At 35.8% G+C, this 22,536-nt stretch overlaps 1 protein-coding gene across 1 annotated transcript; it reads right to left on the bottom strand.

The window, feature by feature from the left end:
- Positions 1-11,000: 11,000 nt before the first annotated feature.
- On the bottom strand, positions 11,001-11,954 carry LOC124508962 (olfactory receptor 2A12-like). The gene has a single exon (XM_047075675.1). It carries the CDS (start codon positions 11,952-11,954, stop codon positions 11,001-11,003), a length of 954 nt encoding a protein of 317 aa, XP_046931631.1.
- Positions 11,955-22,536: the final 10,582 nt, after the last annotated feature.

The following is a 22,536-nucleotide window of genomic DNA, read 5'->3' as shown; positions in this document are numbered from 1 at the left end:
CATTAATGACCGTCACCCGTTTAGTCCATCCCCCACCGCCCCTCCGGAATCCCTCAGTTGATTCTCTTTATTTAAAAGTCTCTTATGGTTTGCCTCCCTCACTGTCCTTAGCAAACTCATAGGATATAAAACCAATGTACAGACATCAGTTTCATTTCTACACACCAATAATGAAGCAGCAGAAAGAGATATCAAGGAATTGATCTCATTTATAATTGCACCCAAAACCATAAGATACTTAAGAATAAATGTAACCAAAGAGGTGAAGACCTATGTGCTGAAACCTATAGAAAGCTTATGAAAGAAATTGAAGAGGAAACAAAGAAATGGAAAAACATTCCATGCTTATGGATTGGAGGAATAAATATTGTTAAAAAGTCTATACTACCCAAAGCAACATACACATTCAGTGCAATCCCTACCAAATAACACCAGCATTCTTCACAGAGCTAGAACAAACAACCCTAAATTTGGAAACAGAAAAGACCCCCAAGTAGCCAAAGCAATCTTGAAAAAGAAAACCAAAGCTGGAGGCATCACAATCCCAGACTTCAACCTGTATTACAAAGTTGTAATCATCAAGACAGAATAGTACTGGCACAAAAACAGACACATAAATCAATGGAACAGAATAGAGAACCCAGAATTGGACCCACAAAGCATGGCCACCTAATCTTTGATAAAGCAGGAAAGAATATCCAACGGAAAAAAGATAGTCTCTTCAGCAAATGGTGTGGGAAAACTGGACACTGATAATCAGAATAAAACTGGACCACTTTCTTAAGCCATTCACAAAATAAACTCAAAATGGCTGAAAGATCTAAATGTGAGACAGGAACCTTCAAAATCCTACAAGGGATAAGAGGCAACAACTTCTTTGACCTTGGTAGCAGTAGCTTCTTACTAGAAATATCTCCAGAAGCAAGGGAAACAAAAGCAGAAATGAACTATTGGAACCTCATCAAGAAAAAGCTTCTGCACAGTGAAGCAAAAAATCAACAAAACTAAAGGCAACTGATAGAATGGGAGAAGATATTTGCAAATGACATATCACATAAAGGATTAGTGTCCAAAATCTATAAAGAACTTACCAAACTCAACACCCCCCCAAAAAAATAAATAACCCAGTAAAGAAATGGGCAGAAGGCATCCAGATGGCTAACAGACACATGAAAAGATGCTCAACATAACTCATCGGAGAAATACAAATCTAAACCACAAGGAGATACCATATAACACCTGTCAGAATGGCTAAAATTAACAACTCGGGACACAACAGATGTTGTAAGGGATGAGGAAAAAGGAAAACACTTTTGCATTATTGGTGGGAATGTAGACTGGTGAAGACACTCTGGAAAACAGTGTTGAGTTTCCTCAAAAAATTAAAATTAGAACTACCCTATGACCCAGCGATTGAACTACTAGATTTTTATCCAATGAATATAAGAACTTGAAGGGGCACATGCGCACCAATGTTTATAGCAGTGCTATAAACAATAGCCAAATTATGGAAAGAGCCCAAAAATCTGACGTCTGATGAATGGATAAAGAAGAGCTGGTATATATATATATATATATATATATATATATATATATATACACACACACATGCAATGGAATACTACTCAGTGATTAAGAAGAATGAGATCTTGCCATTTACCACAACGTGTATGGAACTAGAGTGTATTATGCTAAGTGAAATAATTCAGTTAGAGAAAGACAAATATCATATGATTTAACTCATGTGGAATTTAAGAAACACAACAGATGAACATAGGGGAAGGGAAGCAAAATATGATAATATGGTTCATATTATTTATCTTATTGATGTGCCTTTTCATGTTGACTGTTTTGTGAATATTGAACCCCCCTTGGATCCTGGGAGTAACTATCACTTGGTTGTGGTAATGATTTGTTTAAATGTATTATTGGATTCTGTTTGCTAATATTTTACTAAGAATTATTACATATATTCATGAGAGTAGTTGGCCTGTGATTTCCTCTCTCTCTCCTCTCACTCTCTCTCTCTCTCTCTCTCTCTCTCTTTACTTTTCTTGTGGTGTCTTTATCTGGTTTTGGTATTAGGCTAGGTACTAGCCTCCTAGAATGAATTTTATAGTTTTTATTCTTCTTATATTTTTTGGAATAATTTAAAACTTCCTCTTTAATGCTTGGTAGAATTTCTCTGTGAACCTGTCTGAACTTTTGTTTGTTGGGAGGCTTTTATTTTATTTTTCTGATTTAATTTCATTGCTGGTAATTGGTCTGTTCAAATTTTCTATTTCTTCTATTTCTTCCTGCTTCGGTTTTGGTAGGTTATATGTTTCTAGGAATTTATCCATTTCTTCTAATATTTCCAATTGTTGGGATATAAATTTTCATAATATTCTCATAATTATTTGTATTTCTGTGTTGTTGGCTGTTTTTTTCTATCTCATTAGTAATTTTATTTTTGTCCTCTTTCTCTCTCTCTTTTTTCTGTTTTGTTGACCTTTTCGAATAGCCAGCTCCTGGGTTCATTGACCTCCTCTAGTGTGTGTGTTTGTATGTTGCTTTGTTTTGTTTTGTTTTTAGTTTCTGTATTATTTATTTCTGCTCTAATTTTATTATTTTCTTCCTTTAGGTGGGTTGGGGTTTCTTTTGTTCTTCTATTTCTAGCTCCCTTAAGTGTAAGGTTAGGTTGTTTATTTGAGATTTTTTCTTTCTTCTTGATGTTGGCTTGTATTGCTGTATGCTTCTCTCTTAGAGCCACATTGCTTCATCCCAAAGATTTTGGACCATTGTGTTTCATTTTCATTTGTCCCCATGTACTTTTTAATTCTTTGATTTTTCAGGTTTAGCCACTCATTGTTTAGCAGTATGTTATTTAACCTCCATGTATTTGTGTTCTTTCCAGAATTTTGATTTTGATTGATTTCTAGTTTTATAGCATTGTGGTCAGAAAAGATCTATGGTTTTGACTCTGATTTTTTTTTTTATTTGTTGAGACTTGTTTTGTGGCCTAAAATGTGATCTATTCTGGAGAATGTTCTATGTGAATCCGAAAAGAATGTGTATTCTGCTCTTTTAGGATAAAATGTTCTGAATATGTCTGTTAAATCTATCTCATCCAGTGTGTCATTCAAATCCTTACTTGTTGATTTGTTTGGATGATCTGTCCATCCATGTAAATGTGGTGTTAAAGTCCCCTAGTATTATCGTATTACTACCCAATATTTTCTTTGTGTTGTTATTAATTGTTTTATGTATTTGTGTGCTCTCATGTTTGGTGTGTAAATATTTATAATTGTTATATTCTCTTGTTGTATTGTCTTATAATTATACATGTACTTCTTTGTCTCTTGTTATAATCTTTGTTTTAAGGTCAATTTTGTTCAATGTAAGTATTGCTACCTAAGATTTTATTTGTCATTCATTTGCATGACAAATATTTCTCCATACCCTCACCTTCAATCTGCAGGTGTCTTTAGCCTTGAAAAAAGTCTTTTATAGGCAACATATACATGGATTTTTTTAATCTTTATTCTGATATCCTGTGTCTTCTGTTTGGAGTATATTTGCATTCAAAATAATTATTGATAGATATTTATGTATTACCATTTTGTTACTTGTTTTGTAGTTTTGTTTTTTTGTTTTTTGTATAGATTTCCTCTGATTCTTTCTTCTCCTGGTCTGTTTCAAAGTTTGTTGGCTTTATTTAGTCATATATTTTGATTCTTTTCTCTTTATCATTGTATATCCCATAGTGGTTTTTGATTTGTGGCTACTGTTAGGGTTGTACATAACATCTTCTGCATAAGGCCGTCTATATTCAGTTGATGGTTACTTAAGTTTAAAACCATTCTTTACTCCACTCCCCCCGCTGCCGTGATTTAGGTACATGGTGTGATATTTTACATCCTTTTATGAAATATTGACTTATTTTCACAGAAATATTTATTTTTACGGTTTTGTGATTTTTAGTTTTTATATGCTCACTTGTGCTTTCCTTTCCACTTAAAGAGTCTCTTAATATTTCTTGCAGGATTGGTTTAGTGGTCACAAACTCCTTTAGTTTTGTTTGTCTGAGACATTCTTCAACTCTCCTTGTATTCTGAATGATAGATCTACTGGATGGAGTATTCTTGGATGTAGAATTTTCCCATTCAGCCATTCAAATGCATGATATTACTCTCTTCTGGCCTGCAAACTTTCAGTTGAAAAACCCATTGATAACTTTGTGGAATTTCCCTTGAATGTGACTGTCTTCTTTACTGTTGCTTATTTAATTTTTTTTCTTTATGGTTACTTTTTGCTATTTTCATAATTGTGTGTCTTGGTGTGGACTTTTTTAAGATGAATTTCTGGGGAGATTTTTGTGCCTGCTGGGTGTGGATGTCTATTTCCCTCCCCTCATTAGGACACTTTTCAGTTATTATTTCTTCAAATTCACTTTCTGCCCTCTTTTTTCTCTCTTCGGGGATTCCTAGAATATAAATGCTATTATACTTCATGAAATCACTGAGTTCCCTATAACTATCTCAATTTGAATAATTGTATTTCCTCTCCTTTGCTCAGCTTAGTTACATTCCATTATTCTTCCAGGTCATAAATTTGTTTATCTGCTTCATCTAGCCTGCTATTTATTCCTTCAAGTGTATTTTTCATTTTATTTATTGTGTTCTTGATCTCTGATTGGTTTTTCATCTATGTTAAGAGTCTCACTGATGTCCTCTACTCTTTTCTCAGGTCTACTGAATATCTTTATGATCATTACTTTAAATTATCTTTCAGGCATATTAATTATATTCATTTCACTTTGGTATCCTATTATGGTTTGGTCCTGTTATTTCACTTGGGACATATTTCTCTGTCTCCTCATTTTATCTGACTTTCTGTGTCTGTTTCTCTCTGTGTTAGGAAAGTCAGCTCCTTCTCTTGCTTTTATAAGCAGCTTTATGAAGAAGTGGTCCAATAGTGCTCTGCAGTGAAGTGTCCCCTGTTCCCCAGGGCCTAGTGCTTTAGGGAGTGCTTCCTGTGTATGTTATGTGTGCTTTGCTGTTGCATATTGGCTTATTTCTCCTTTAGTCCAGTCATCTGCAGAAGCTCTTTTTGCCTAATGTGGGCAGCTTTTGGTCCCCAGCAGGGGTGGAGCTTGTTGTGACAAGGTGTGTAGTTGTCTGCTTAGGAATAGAGAGCTGCCCCACTCTTGCCAGACTGAGGTCCCACAAAACATGAAGATCAGGAGATGAGGTAGAAGCATGGTTTGTGCTGGTATTTTTAGGCAGGCGCCTGCAGTGCAGGGCCTACAAAGGGCATGACTCCCCTGATACATGGGTGGGGGCTTGTTTTAAGGAAGTTAGATAAGCAGTACTGGTTCCCACAGGTGGCCATTGTTTATGCTGGGGTTGGGAGAGGTGGATGGCACCTATCACTTCCTTTGTTACTGGAGTGTGATCCTTGTCTCTCTGGGCCATGGTATGAGGTGGACAAATCACTCTCCTTTCTGTTTGCCCCCTCCCTGTCATTTTTCAAACTACTTGTTGTATGCTATATCTGTAGTGGCTGTTGGTGGTGCTTTTTCTTTAAGCAAGGGAATCCTGCTTCCTTATGCCTTTTGAGATCTCCCAGAACCTAGCCCACTGATTTTTAAAATTCCAAGATTTAACTCCCACTGATTTTAAGAACTCACTGAATTCAGTCCCTCTAGCTTTCAAAGAAAATATAATAGGGATTCATCCTCCCCCTTTGTGGGCTTCCCAGTGTGAGTGTCTGTTTTCCACCCTTCTTTGTACCACAAACTCCCTCCCCACTGTGAACAGCCACAGTTAATTTTCTTCCAAGAAGTCTCACCCTTCCCACCATCTTTGATTTTTTTCTTCCCTACCTTTAGTTATGGAGTTTTTTCTGCCACTTTTCGGCAGATTCTGGGTGATTTACACTACTGTGAGTGTCAGCTAGTTGTATCTGTGGTACAAAGCAACTTTAGGGTCCTCCTACCCTGCCATCTTTCCAGTGAAGCCAAAATTTTGAAATACTTTACTCTAAAATCAAGAACAAAACAAATTAGGGATGCACTTACTATTGTCACTTTTACTCCACATAGTATTGGAAATACTATTCAGAGAATTTAAACAAATAACAGGTATCCAAAGTGGAGAGAAAGATCTATACTCACAGTTAATACAATCTCATATATAGAAAACCCCAAATAATATACTAAATAACTACTTGACCTAATCGATTCATACTGTGTATGGTACGGAATGAACACCTAAAAAACAATGAGCTACTATACGCAAGAAATGAACAAACTAAATAAAGAATTGTATGGTTAATTTTATATGTCAACTTGGCTGGGCCATGGTTGCCCAGATATATGATATATGGTCAAATATTATTCTAGATGTTTTTGTAAGAGTGTTTTGGATGAGATTAACATTTAAATCAGTGGATTTTGAGAAGAGCAGATTTTCCTTCCATGATGTGGGTGGGCTTTATTCAATCATTTGAAAGCCTAAATAGAGCAAAATATTAAAGTCTCCTGACCAGGAGGGTATTCAGCAGGTAGAAGACCTTTAGATATCAACTATAGCATTAGCTCCTTCTGAGTTTCCAGCATGTTGGCCCATCTGCATGTTTTGGGTTGGACTTTGACTTTCAAGCCTCCATAATCACTTGAGATAATTCCTTAAAATAAGTTATAGATAGATATAGATATAGATATAGATACAGATATACATAGATATATATATACACACATATATAGTTATATATATATAAATAAAATATAGTAATTATACTATAGTGTATAAATATATGTGTATATATGTATATATATATGTGTGTATATATATATATATATATATATATACATTCTTTTTACTATGCATATGTGTTGTATAGATAATATATACATATATAATACAGGCAGTATTAGGACCCTTATTTTCCTCTGAAGTGGTACATTCTTGTTAATTAATATATCGAAATTTCCCCAGATAAGAAGTGACACACTAAGAACATAAAAATGATTTATCACTGTGGAAAATTGTTAAGAAACAGTTTGGCACATGTCATATCCATCCTCAGTAGAGATACCTAAAGTGTGCTGCCAATTGGGTGCATATACCTTTTAGAGGGATCACAAGTTAAATGGATATTGAGGTTTTTTGTTAGATTTTATTTATACTCTGTAACATTTAATAAGAGGAACAACTTCAGCAAGGAGAATATTATTTAAGAGGTTGGATGTCCCAGTATAGGTTGAGTAACAGAGTGCTAGCAATGTCATTTTTTTTGAGAGAGAAGAAGAAGAAAGAAAGAAAGAAAGAAAGAAAGAAAGTGCAAGCATGCACAAGTGGGAGGCACAGAGGGAGAAGGTGGGAGAGAACATTAAGCAGGCTCCATGCTTAGCAAGGAGCCACACACCAGGCTTGATCTCACAACCATGAGATGACCTGAGCCAAAATCAAGAGTCAGACGCTTAAGTGAGCCACCCAGGTGCCCCAAGCAATGTCATTTTCAAATGAAATGGAAAGAAATTTAGAGTGGAATAAGACAAAAAGAGAGGGACATCTTGGTGACTCAGTTGGTTAAGCATCTGACTTCGGCTCAGGTCATGATCTCACAGCTAGTGATTCAAGCCCCGTGTAGGGCTCTGCGCTGCTCTTTCTCCCTCTCTCTCTGCCCCTCCCCTGCTCACATTCTGTCTCTCAAAAATAAATAAACATTAAAAAATTTTAAAACAAAGAAAAAAGAGAAAATAAATATAATAAATATATTTTCTGAGTAAACATCATTAATTCCTGATACTGAGAACATTACTTTAAAGACACTAAAAATTATGTTGCCTTCAAGTATTCACAATGTATTAAAATTTTACTTGGTTAGATCCTACAACACAGTTAATTATCAAGTCCATATATTTTACGCACACACACACACACACACACACACACACACACACACTCCTTGCAAGTCTGCCCTCTTTGTAAGCTAAAAAGAAAGAACTTAGTGGGAATATAATTTACTTACCTATGTAACTAGTCATTTCTTCTCAAATAATCAAAGTAATGTGTTTAAATTAAAAAAAAAAAGATGTCTTCATTGGTGTTTGAGACCGTGTGTTGAGGCAAAACGAAGAAATACCTTTCCCTACCATGATCTCATTAAGATGTGTGGAAAGCCTATGCTAGTTACTTGAGCAAGAAGTATCTCACAATTAATTCTTAGAGAAACTGATTTCCCTCCACATTGTTTTCCCATAATTGCTCTTTCTTGTCCATTTGTATTCTAGCTTATGGTTTCCAGTAACAGACCCATTGTTTGCAAAATTGCTACAATTACCTATGTCAACATATTGTCAATAGCGAGTTCAAAATTAATTTTTGCTGTGGGAGCAAAATTTGGTTTAACCAAAGATAAGAGTGAGTTAATCAAATATTTACTGGATTAAATGAAAAATTTAGTCAAAGTCAGGTTGTTTCTCAAAACTTTTAACAGTGATAATAATTTAATAAACTAAATTGATATATTTTGTGTTTTTTATATAATCCACGAGGTGAACAACAACAGAAATCTCTAGAAAGCAGACAAAATTTATATTCTCAGGAAATTTTCATTGAGAGATAGCTAAATATTCAACATGAAATTCAAACACAGGGGTTTGGGGAGGCTATAAACTGTCTCTGAAAAATACTTTTAATCAAAGTCTTGATCTATGATTATTATTTCACACTTAATTTATATTTTGTCATTTAAAAGTCATTTTACTAAATATGTTGTTAATTTTAAGCAATAACAGAAAAATAACTGGTTTTACTCTATATATGTTGGTTCTAGAGTCACTTGATTACTACCACAGTCTCACATAATATTCTTGCATTGCTGACAGTGAGTCATGAAAGATTCATTAGAACTACTTTCTAGTTAATTTTTTTTAATGTTTATTTACTTTTGAGAGAGACAGAGACAGAATGTGAGTGGGTTAGGGGCAGAGAGAGAGAGGGAGACACAGGATCCAAAGCAGGCTCCAGGCTCCGGGCTGTGAGCACAGAGCCCGAAGCAGGGCTCAAACTCACGAGAGCTGTGAGATCATGACCTGAACCGAAGTCAGTGGCTCAGTAGGTTGGGCGACAGTTCTGGTACCCCAGAACTATTTTCTAGTTAAAAGGAAAGATCATTTTGCAGTGAACTAAGGATAGTTTTGTCATTGATTTCAAGGTATAGAGTTAAATACAGTTTTTATTCAGGCCTTCTCACTCCTTCCCTTTCAAATGATTACCCCAGTATGTTCTGCTTGCTGGATAAATGGTTATAAGAGCAAGATACAATGTTACTATGTATTGGTTTTGATGACAACATTTGGGATCACTACAAATATTGTATTATTTTCAAGAAAATTCACTAATATAGAGCCACTGTTAAATGAACTTGGAATAAAGAAAACCATCCACATGCATAGTTTGTACAATGTTGCCATGGAATCCTAAGTATTGCAAAAAAAAATATTACAAATCAGACACCTATTGCTTCATTCCACATTAAGATTTGTTTCCTTTTTTTTCCTTATGAATTATACATTGGAATTTAATAAAATTTGATGACAGAGGAACAAATCCTGGTTCTTCCATATATTAGAATTAAATTTCTTTGAAGAAGTCAGAAGGCTGCTACACAGGGATATGTTTTAGCCCTCCTCTGGTACACAGGTATGAAATATGTTAATTGGAAACATTAAGTTCTTTGGGCCTCATACTTAGACACATGAATAGATCCTCTAGATTATTCCAAGTGTACGAACCTAACCTTGAAAAGAGGAATTTCCACTTTCATGGGAACATCAATTTCCAACAGATATTAGAAAAGATAATCTGAAAAAAATTTTATTTAATGTAATTACTGTACATTTCTTTTCTTTATAAAATATTGTAGAATCTAGCACAAAGATTTTCTTTTTTTCAATAGCAGATGGAGAATGATCTTGTCTTGTGTGTTTTAAGCCTCTCCCATAGTTTAGTTGTATTATATGTGTTCACTTTTACACTCCTATACATTGCATTTCCTGATTTTTCAAGTGGGATATTAAAGCACAGGGAAGATTTTGATAAAGGACACCAACTAAGTGATTGAACCTAGGATTAACTCTTCAGTTTGCCTCCAAATCTAGCAGTATTAAACTAATTAGCACATGGCTCCTCAAAATACTATACTTGCAAATCTATTGTAGCCAACATGTTTAAATAGCTAAAAAGTTAATAAATTAAATGACGGTTAGTATTTACTCCTAAAGCTATTTTCCATATGGAGATAACTAAAGTTTAAGTAATTGAGAAGTTTTTTCTCAGTTTTCAATTTCAAAAAATCATACCCTTTTCCTAAAATTAGAGACCAAAAAGTAAAAGTTTAGGTAAATAAAAAGTAAAACCAGTAAAATGGGGACAGAGTTTTATATTTCTTTAAAAAATTCTCATTAGTAATTTCAGATATATTTTCTTTTTGTAAGAGTTAATGACATGTATTTCAGAATTTAGCCTGCCTTTTTTACCCCTGTAAAGATCTGAGACTTGTATCTTCAGATTTATATCCCTCAAAGGATGGAGCATATGAGTAGAGTAGGATTGGTCACCTTGTCATAATTTGAAACTTTGCAAAATAAATGGAAAAATAGAGAATAAAATACTGTAAATTGAGTGGCTACAGAGGATAAGAATGTGTCGACCTGGAATTCATCGTGCAGGTCACAAACTATTTGATTGAGTTGATATAACAATGTTCTAACACTTAAAGAACAACTATACATAAATATTAACTCATGGGAGAAATCTGAACTGGAAACACTTGAGGAGATTTGTAAAAATGTAATGACTACTTTCATCTGCAAGTCTGCCAAATCCAAATTACTTGGGGTGGAGCTTAGTCTCATAGTATTTGGATATGAACACAGGTTAAAAAAAATAAGCATTGCCTTAAACGCTTATAAGAACACTTATAAGAATGCTTATAGAATCATAAAGATTCTAGTCTGTGATTTGTTGTTTTGTTTTAAGTTTGTATTTGCCCATAACTTTTTTCATACCCTCCTTCATTTCCTTGTTCCTTAGGCTGTAAATGAAAGGATTCAGCATAGGGTTGATGACTGCATAGAACACAGAAATGAGTTTGTCTCCCTCTGCTGAATAGAGGGACTTGGGTCTTAAGTACCGGATCATTCCTGTTCCATAATACATGATCACAGCAATCAGGTGGGAAGTACATGTGGAAAAGGCTTTTTTTCTGCCCTTAATAGAGTCTATTGTCATCACAGCCACCAGGATGCGAAGGTAAGAGAGTATAATGAAGAGGAAGGGGAATAACACTGTTCCAGCCCCTCCTGTGGCCATTATGGTCTCCAGCAGGGATGTATCAGCACAGAACATATGAAGAAGAATGGGCAATTCACAGAAAATATAGTCAACAACATATGGACCACAGAGTGGAAGAATTGTGAGGTAGAGGGGCACCACTGAGGCAAAAAAGCCAATGGTCCAGGCCCCCAGAGCTAATGCCACACACACAGACCAGTTCATGATGAGCAGATATCTCAGTGGGTAACAAATGGCCACATAGCGATCCAAAGCCATTACTGCAAGGAGAAAGCACTCAGTTGACTCCAGGAATAAGGTGATGTAGGTCTGAGCAATACAGAAGTTGTAAGATATAACTTTCCTGCTTGCGAGAAAATTAAAAAGCATCTTGGGGACCACAAATGTGCTAAAAAATATGTTGAGAAAGGCCAGATGACAGAGGAAGATGTACATGGGTGTCTGGAGAGAGAAATATAGAATGACTAAAGTGATGACAGCTGTGTTTCCAAAGAGACTTGCCAAGTAGACCAGAGAGAATAGAAAAAAGAGTGGAATTTCAGTCTGGGGATAATTGGAAAATCCTACAAGGATCAGCTCACTGATGACACTGAAATTCCCATGACCCATTTTGACTATTGAAAGTTTCCTGCTGAAATGAAAGGAAGGCAAAAACCAAAAATGGTCTTATTTTAAAATTGTGACATTAAATCTATTCCCATATTACATCAACTACAATGCTAGAGATAAATGTATCTTAAGTTGGATAAACAATTATTTGTGAAATTTTGTTGGACAAATATTCTATTCAAAGGAATAATAACATTTCCAAATCACTGTCTGCATCATGCAACTGCTTGTTTTTGATGAATTACGGGGTTTTGGTTTCACACTGAGAATTTCTCCCACCTCTACTCATTATATCATATATACTACACAGCACACTTCTACATTTTACTAATCAAATATTAATATCCATTTTCTAAAAAGGAACTAGAAATTCTGCAAAATAAAATGATTTTCCCAAATTCCTAGTATAAAATATAATAGTTAAAAATAATTCCATTTTCTTTCTACTATAAGAAAAAAATAATCAATAATAATAAAGTTTACAATTAGCAAGACAAAGGATTGATTTTTTTGTTTTCATTCTTAGTTCCTATGGAACATAAATTCCAATGTCATAAAAGTACAATAATACACAAAATCTACTTATTTTAACTACTTTCACTACTTCAATATTAGAAGGAATAATATAATTAATCCTCTAAACAATTGAACTTCCAAATTTATAGTAAGGACCTTAGAAAAGTAATTGTTTCAAAGCTAAGCTTTTTTACCATTTTGAAGTCAGTGTGAAATTGCTTATGGGCCTATGTCTCCTTTGTGGATATATATTTTTAGTGATACACTTGTGTTCTTTATCAAATCTTTGAATTAAATTTGCTAGCCTGTGCTTAAATGGAAGATATAGACTGGTTATATAATGTGTTGACTACCTTCCATACCAATGCTAGATGCTATTAACAAAGCACCACAACACTAACCAAATAAAAAGAAAGTAAAATGTTTATGAGAATCTTTAATCTTATGAGAATATTTAAACACAGAGAAACATAAATGTAAAAGATATAGCCTGAAGTTTGCATAAAGTCCTTTAAACCCTCTGTACTCGAACACCTCTCTTTTCTCCACTAACTCATATTTCCAGTGTGTCTTTTTGTCCTGCCTTTATTTCTTCTTTTTTGTTATTTCCTTGTAGACTTTTATGTGAAAGACTTTCCTAGTCCTTTTTCTAATTCTCTATTGAGTATTTTTTGCTGTTTGCACAACCTAAGTTACTAGGCAATCAGATCACAGGACTCACACAGCAACAAGACAGGTGGAGGGAAGGGTAGAGAGAGAGAAAGGAAAAGAGAGACAGAAACAGAGAGACAGAGAGAGGGAGAGAAAAACAAAGAGACAGAGAAAGAGAGTCCATAGGCAGAAACCAAGAGAGTGAAATACAGAGAAAAGGACAGAGAAACAAGAGACAGAGAGACAGGGAGAGGGAGAGAGATAGTGAAAGTCAGAGACAGAGTGTCTACAGGCAGAATTTCAACTGCATACTTGTGGAAGAGAGTGCACCTAGGAGAAAAAAGCAGTTGACATACCTGCCCTATTTTTTTTTTTGTTGTTGTTGTTGTTAGGAAAGCTTTTCTTCTATAGTCTCCTCCGTACTGGAAACTGATAAATGAAGAGAGGGTCTTGGACAGGGTCCAACTATCAAATCTCCACCTGTAAAGGAGACAGCATGAAAACCATAGCCACTTGTCAACCACTAGAATTCATCATATTTAACCCAACCCAGAAATTGTCTTTTGAAAACATGCTCTTCAGTTATGTTGAATAGGAAGAGGCAGCTATGGCTGGTGATATTCAAAAACTGTTCCCCTGATTTTATATTATTAATTTTAGCACACAAATTCATATTTCATTCTTTTTCTTAATTATCCCAAATTTATACGAAATATAGTGGAAGAAGAGGGTAGGGTAAATAAAGATTATTTGCCAGGAATTATAAATCCAGAGTATATGCTTCAGTAAGTGAAGTCTATTTATTAGCAGAGGAAAAGTTTTAAGTTGGACCCCAAGGGGAGCTAGTTAACTTCATGTAAGAAAGAAAAACAAAATAATTTATACTCCTTTTACTGCTAATAACAGCCAGCTCATTAAATGTAATCCTTAGCTTTCTATTTATAGTGACACCTGTACATTCCATTATTTCTCCAAGAGAAACATCTCAATTTATCAGTTCTAAAAGTTAATGTTAATGGTGTATTTTTTAAGTAAACATGAATTTTTCTGGGTACCTGGTGACTCAGTGGGTTTAGTGTCTGATTTGATTTCAACTCAGGTTATGACTTCATGGTCATGAGATCGAGCCCTGCGTTGGGCTCTGCACTGAGCGTGGAGCCTGCCTTGGGTTCTCTCTCCCTCTCTTTTTGCCCCTCCCTGACTAAGTGCACTCATGTTCTCTCTCTCTCCCCAAAATAAATAAACATTAAAAAATAAAATAAACATGAATTTTCTTAAATGAAATTTTGTAAAAACTCTAGAGAATTCAACTTTGTCAAAGTTGTCTGCTTACACTTTACCCATTGGAAAATATCATTTTCATTTTGTTAACATAAAAGCAAGTTATAGCAACATGTCTATGTGTGAATAAAATATGAGTAATTTACAAAGAAAATTCAAACTGCTTAAACAAATTTCAGTATATATTTTTTTCATAATTATCATTGTGGGAAGAGTTATAGTGTAATAGAGCATAGGTCTACACATCAAGGGTTCAAGGGGTGATGTCCATGAATGTGTGAATCAAATTACAGAGCAGATTCTTGCTTGACTTGGAATTGTTGTGTTTTGTTTTCAAGTTTATATTTCAATTCCAGTTAACATAGAGTGTAATACTAGTTACAGGTGTAGAATTATGATTCATCACTTACATACAACACCCAGTGTTTATAACAGCAAGTGCCCTCCTTAATCCCCATTACCCATTTTACCCATCTCCCTGCCCACTTCCTCTCCAGTAACCCTCATGTTTTTCTCTACAGTCAAGAGTCTGATTCTTGGTTTGCATCTCTCTTTTTTCCGCTATTTTCATCTGTTTTGTTTCTTAAATTCCACATATGAGTGACATCATATGGTATTTGTCTTTCTCTGACTAATTTCGCTTAGGATAATATGTTCTACCACCAACCACATCCCACATTTCTTTATCCATTCATTAATCACTTGCCATTGGGTCACCAGTTCTCTCCTGTGTTGTTAAATTTAGACATTCTGACTGTTGTGAGGAGATATCTCATTACAGTTTTGATTTGTATTTACTGGATGATGACCGACGTTGAGCATCTTTTAATGTGTTTATTAGCCATCTGTATGCCTACTTTGGGAAAATGCCTCTTAATGTCTTCCTCACATTTTTTTATTAACTTGTTTTATTTTTTATTTTTTTTAAATTTACATACAAATTAGTTACCTTATAGTGCAACAATGATTTCAGGAATAGATTCCTTAGTGCCCCTTACCCATTTAGCCCATCCCCTCTTCCACAACCCCTCCAGTAACCCTCAGTTTGTTCTGCATATTTATGAGACTCTTCTGTTTTGCCCCCCTCACTTCTTTTATAGTATTTTCATTTCCCTTCCCTTATGTTCATATGCTTTGTCTCTTAAAGTCCTCATATGAGTGAAGTCATATGATTTTTGCCTTTCTCTGACTGACTAATTTCACTTAGGAGGTACAATCTAGTTCTATCCACATTGCTACAAATGACAAGATTTCATTATTTTTTATTACTGAGAAATATTCCATTGTTTATATGTATACCACATCTGCTTTATCCATTTATCAGTCAATGGACATTGGACTGTTTCCATACTTTGGATATTGTTGATAGTGCTGCTATAAACATGGGGGTGCATGTATCCCTTCAAAAGAGCACACCTGTATCCCATGCATAAATGCCCAGTAGTGCAATTGCTGGGTCGTAGGGTAGTTCTATTTTTAGTTTTTTGAGGAACCTCCATACTGTTTCCAGAGTGGCTGCACCAGCTTGCATCGCCACCAACAATGCAAAAGAGATCCTCTTTCTCTTCATCCTCACCAACATCTGTTGTGGCCTGAGTTATTAATGTTAGCCATTCTGGCAGGTGTCAGGTGGTATCTCATTGTGGTTTTGATTTGTATTTCCCTGATGATGAGTGATGTTGAGCATTTTTTCATGTGTTGGTTGGCCATCTGGATGCCTTCTTTGGAGAAGTGTCTCTTCATGTCTTTTGCTTATTTCTTCACTGGATTATTTGTTTTTTGGGTGTTGAGTTCGATAAGTTCTTTATAGATTTTGGATACTAACCCTTTATTTGATATGTCATTTGCAAATATCTTCTCCCATTCTGTTGGTTGCCTTTTAGTTTTGCTGATTGTTTCCTTCACTGTGCAGAAGCTTTTTATTTTGATGATGTCGTGCACCTGTCCTCTGTCTTCAGCTTTCATCCACTTTCCGCTTCCTCACTGTCTGTTACTAAGCCCCAGGGAGTACCTCTCTCTGAGTTTTGTCTTAGATGCGGCAGTTTTCCCCGGCCCCTTACTTCAGAATTACTGTGGCTTTGACCCATTCCTCCTCTCCGCTGGAGGGTCTCACTGAGCAATGGCAAAATGCTGGCTGCACCCAGGAACGCTTGCTGGACCCTGCTGCTGCCGGTGTCTGAGACTGCAGCCAGGTGCCAGCCTGCCCCAGAAAAAGTTCCTGAGATAGTGTAGCAACATTGTTTCAGGGATTGTGGAAAATCACAACACACATCTGGCACCAGGCTTCACCCTTAAGGACCTTGTTCCAGCACCAGCGAATGTGGCAGTCTTCTGGGACCAGGTGGCTTCAACATTCTCTACCAAATATCCTTCTAGCAGCGGAACCGCTTTTCCCCGTGTGGCCCAAGAACCTCCCGGACCCCACTCTGTTCCTGGGGATTCGCTGTTCCCAACAGAGCACCGCCAGGTATGGAGCTGCAGAGTTGCAGACTTTGTGCTCCCTTTGTTTACAGTCTTAATGGAATTTAAACCCTCTCCTTTCTCCTTTCTCCCTTTTTAGTTTGGTCCCTGTGGCTGTTTCCAATTTTCCACTTTCTCTCCAGCTGCTTTTGGGGAGGGGTGCTTTTCTGTATTCTCTCCCCTCACCCCAGTCTCTGCTCTCTCCCCACCTGCAAAAGTGGCTCCCTCCCTGCTGCCAGCTTCTTTCTCCCCAAGTTCACCTCTCCACACCACTCACCTGCTGAATTCTGTGGTTCATGTTGTGCAGATTGTTGTGTTAATCCTCCAATCAGTTTTGTAGATGTGTAGGATGGTTTAGTGTTGGTCTGGCTGTATTTCAAGGACGTGAGACATACAAAAACTTCCATACTTTTCCCCCATCTTGGATCCTCTCCTCTTCTTCTCATTTTTAACTGGGTTATTTGTTTCTGTTTTTTTTTTGAGTGTTTAGTTTTATAAAATTTTTGGTATGTTTTGTATACTATCCCTTTATCAGATATGTCATTTATAAATATCTTCTCCCTTTCTGAATTTTGACTTTTACTTTTTTTGACTGTTTACTTCTCTGTGCAGAAGCTTTTTATATTGATGAGGTCCCAATAGTTTATTTTTGCCTTTACTTCCCTTGTCTCAGGAGGCATATTTAGTAAGAAGTAGCTAAGTTCTATGTCAAAGAAGTTACTGCCTGTGCTCTCTTCTAGGACTTTTATGGTTTCCTGTCTGACCTTTAGGTCTTTCATTCATTTTGAATTTACATTTGTGTATGGTGTAAGAACGTGGTCCAGTTTCTTTCTTTTTCATGTTGCTGTACAGTTTCCCCAGCACCATTTATTAAAGAGACCGTTTTTTTAGTTGTTTGTTTTGTTTTGTTTTTACATTGGATATTATTTCCTGTTTTGTCAAAGATTAATTGACCATATAAATGTGGGTTCATTTTGGGTTTTTTTATTCTGTCCCATTTTTCTATGTGTCTGTTTCTGTGACTGTACCATACTATCTTGAAGATTATAGCTTTGTAATATAAGTTGAAGTCTGAAATAGTGATGCCTCCTTTTCTTTTTCAGGATTGCTTTGGCTATTTGGGGTCTTTTGTTGCTCCATACAAATTTAATGCTTGTTCTAGCTCTGTGAAAAATGCTGTTGGCATTTTGATAGGGATTGTGCTAACTATATTGATTGCTTTCAGTAGTATGACATTTTAAAATATTTGTTCTGATCCATGAGCATGGACTGTTTTACCGTTTCTTTGTGTCATCTTCAATTTCTTTTATCAGTATTTTATAGTTTTCAGAATACAGATGTTTCCCTCTTTGGTTAGGTTTATTCCTAGGTATCTCATTGGTTTTGGTGCAGTTGTAAATGACCTTGATTCCTTGATTTATTATTCTTGTTGCTTCATTGTTGGTATATAGAAATGCAATAAATTTCTACAAATCTGTTCCATAGGTCTAAAAATGGAACATTTTTTTATCCTATGACCTTACTGAATTCGCATATCAGTTCTAGCAATTTATGTGTGCATAGTATTTTGGGTTATTTATTTATTTATTTATTTTTAGTTTTGTGTAAGATATAGAGAAACAGAGCGTGACTGGGGGAGTGGCAGAGAAAGAGGGAGACACAGAATCCAAAACAGACTCCAGGCTCTGAGCTGTCAGCACAGAGCCCAACGTGGGGCTTGAACCAACAGGCTATGAGGTCATGCCCTGAGCCAAAGTTGGATGCTTAAGCAAATGAGCCACCAGATGACCCAGGGTTTTCTTTGTAGAATATCATGCCATCTGCCAATGACATAAAAACTAAAGAAACAGTAGAATAGATCAATGAAGTGGCATCTGGATGGTTCAGTTGTTTGAGCATCTGACTCTTGATTTCAGCTCAGGTCATGATCTCGCAGTTTTGTGGGTTTGAGCCCCATATCAGAGCCCCATATTGGGCTCTGTACTGGCAGCGTGGAGCATGCTTGAGATTCTCCCTCTCTCTCTACGCCTCCTCTGTCTCTCAAAATAAACAAAAAAACTTAAAAAAATTAAAGAACAGATCGATGAAGCAGGATCTGGTTCTTTGGAAAGGTCAATAAGATCAATAAACCTCTAGCCAATATTATTTAAAAAAAAGAGAGAGAGAAGATTCAAGTGAATAAAATCATAAATGAGAGAAGAGAAAAACCAACACCACAGGAATTCAAACAATTTTAAGTGAATATTATCAAAAATTATATGCCAACAAATTGGACAACCTAAAAGAAAGGGATAAATTCCTAGAAGCATATGAACTACCACAACTGAACGTGGAAGAAATAGAAAATTTGAACGGATTAATAAGCAGCAAATAATTTAAAATGATATGAAAAAAAATCCCAACAACAAAATTTAAGGAATTGATTATTTCACAGGTGAATTCTACCAACCACTTAAAGAGTAAATACCTATTTTTTCTCAGACTAGTCCAAAAAATATAAAAGGAAACAAATATTCCAAATTTATTCTATGAAGCCAGTATTGCATTGATGCCAAAACCAGATAAGACACCACTAAAAAATAGAACTACACAGACCAATACCCCTGACAAACACAGATGCAAAAGTCCTCAACAAAATACTATCAAACCATCTTCAAAAATGCATTCAGGGGCACCTGGGTGGCTCAGTCAGTTAAGCGCCCAACTTTAGCTCAGGTCATGATCTTGCAGTTCACGAGCTTGAGCCCCACATCAGGCTCTGTGCTGACAGCTCAGAGCCTGAAGCCTGCTTTGGATTCTGTTCCCCCCACCCCCGCCTCTCTCTCTCTCTCTCTCTCTCTCTCGATCAGAAATAAATAAATATTTTAAAAAATTAAGTGCATTGAAAAGTCATTACTACAATAAAATTGGATTTATTATGGAGATCCAGACATGTCAATATTCACAAATCAATCATTGTGATACATCCCATGTACAAGAGAAATAATAAAAAAACATAGGATCATTTCAATAGATGCAGAAAGGCATATGATAAAGTACAACACCCATTCATGATAAAAAGCCATCAACAAAGGAGGTTTAGAGGGAACATACCTAAACATATTAATGCCATCTATGGAAAACTCTCAGCTAACATTGTCCAAAAAGGGGCATAAACATAGCTTTTCCCCTAACATCAGGAGCAAGATAAGGATGTCCACTCTTAACACTTTTATTAAACATAGTACTGGAAGTCCAAACCACAGCAATAAGACAACAAAAAGAAATAAAAGCATCCAATTTGTAAACAGTAATAATTTCACTATTTGCAGATTACATGATACTATATATTGAAAACCTGAAAGACTCCACCAAAAAAATGTTAGAACTGATAACTGAGTTCAGTAAAGTTGCAGAATACAGAAAATCAATGTACAAAAATCTGTTGTGTTTCTGTTACACCAACAATGAAGCAGCAGAAAGAGAGATTAAGAAAACAATCCATTTTACAATTATACCATAAACAAAATACCTCGGAATAAACCTAAGCAAAGAGGCAAACGATCTGTACTCTGTAAACTATAAAACACTGATTAAAGAACTGAAGAGGACACAAAGAAATGGAAAGACATTCCATGCTCATGGACTGGAAGAACAAATGTTAAATTTTCTCCACTACCTAAAGTAATCTACACATTTAATTCATTCCTTATCAAAATGCCACCAGAATTTTTCACAGAACTCGAACAAACGATTTTCAAATTTGTGTGCAACCTCAAAGACCCTGAATAACCAAAGCAATCTTGAAAAAGGAAAGCAATGCTGAAAGCATCACAATTCTGGACTTCAAGTTACATTACAAAGTTGTAATAATCAAGACAGTATGGTACTGGCATAAAAATGAATACATATGTAGCTATGCACTGAAGAAAAAGTTTTCAGACACTACTGTGGAAAACAGTATATAGGGTCCTCAAAAAGTTAAAAAAGATTAAATTACCTTATGATCCAGCAGTCATACTGATAGGTATTTACTCAAAGAATACAAAAACAGTAATCTAAGGGGATACATGAGCCATACGATTATTGCAGCATTATTTAAAATGCCCAAGATATTGAGGCAGGCCACATGTTCATTGGTTGATGAGTGGATAAAGAAGAGAGATATAACACACACACACACACACACACACACACACACACACGAGGTATGTATATGTATATATACATATATAATAGAATATTACTCATCCATAAAAAATAATTGAATCTTGCCATTTGCAATGACATGGATGGAGCTAGAGAGTATAATGCTAAGTGAAATAAGTCTGCCAAAGAGAAATACCCTATGATTTCATTCATATGTGGAATTTAAGAAAGAATACAAATGAGCAAAGCAAAAACAAGTGAGAGACACAAATCATGAAACAGGTTCTTGGGGCACCTGCGTGGCTCAGGTGTTGAAGCATTTAACTCTTGATTTAGATTCAGGTCATGATCTCACTGTTAATGGGATTGAGCCCAATGCTGACAGTACAGAGCCTGCTCTGGATTTTTTCTCTCTCTCTCTGCCCTTCCCCTGCTTGCACTCTCTCTCTCTCTCTCCCAAAATCAATAAATAAAGTACAAAGAAACAGATTCTTAACTATAGAGAACAAACTGATGGCTACCGAGGGGGAGATAGGTGGAAGAAGGGGTTAAATAGGTGATGGGGACAAAGGAGTACACTTGTGATGATACAGGGTGTTTTACATAAGTGTTGAATCACTAAATTGTACACCTAAACCTACGATAGCACTGCATGTTAACCAAAATAATAAAGCAAAGCAAAGAAGACACCTGTACTTCAAAGAAAATTTCTTCCAAAAGGAATAAGAGGCACTTCTGTCTATAAGAGGAAATAATTAAAAGTTATGGGGAAAAATAATTATTTTGTGGGCTACCGCATGATATACTTATGCACTTGGGAAGAATGTATATTCTGTCATTGCCTTTATACAGGGAAAACCTTTCACCAATCAGCCTGGGTAGAGTTTCTGGGAACTTCTGAAAACTTTTCTGGACAAATCTCCTTTAGTCTTGTGCATGCAATTTCCCAATTAAAGATTTTTTGCCAGTGTCTTTTTCAGAAAACATGCTCCCATTGATGTTTGCCCATGGTAATGCAAATTCCCTGGTAGTGTCACAGACCCCTCTCCTCTCTTTGTTTTCGGCAACCCCATGGTGTCCAATATTTGTCAGTTCCCATCATCACTCCACAAGTTATGCAAGACAAAAAACAGTCCCTCAGGAAAGTCCCTGAAACACTGGAAGTCATTTCCACTCTCCTATTCTTCTCCCAAAGGAAAAACTTCAACTTGGATCTTTTGTCCAAATTGTGCCAATATTTGCTTGCTTGGGGAAGGGATTTCGTAGACTAAATACAACCGCTCTTCTTACACATTTCATCGTGCTGTTCTTAACTTCGCCTTCTTGGGGTATTGCACCTTCTGAATTGATTTCTGGCATTTTCATAAAGATTTTTTTGGATTGTATAATGTTACGTTTGTGTCTCTGTGGGAGAACAAGGTATGATGGGGCTTCTTCTACCTTTTTGTCCCAATTTTGATATATTTTTTAAATAACATTTTAATTTATTTTTGAGGGACAGAGACAGACAGAGTGCGAGCAGGGGAGGGTCAAAGAGAGAGAGAGA

The sequence above is a fragment of the Lynx rufus genome, unplaced genomic scaffold, assembly GCF_022079265.1.
Source record: "Lynx rufus isolate CCGP_SWC_20201006 ecotype Redwood Valley unplaced genomic scaffold, mLynRuf1.p SCAF_1, whole genome shotgun sequence".
Lineage (NCBI taxonomy): Eukaryota > Metazoa > Chordata > Mammalia > Carnivora > Felidae > Lynx > Lynx rufus.
The sequence above is the reverse complement of the archived record's forward strand: the minus strand, read 5'-3'. Positions and strand labels throughout refer to the sequence as shown.

Bases quoted from the DNA above. Each gene is read 5' to 3' on its own strand.
- LOC124508962 (XM_047075675.1), bottom strand. From the start codon at position 11,954: ATGGGTCATGGGAATTTCAGTGTCATCAGTGAGCTGATCCTTGTAGGA.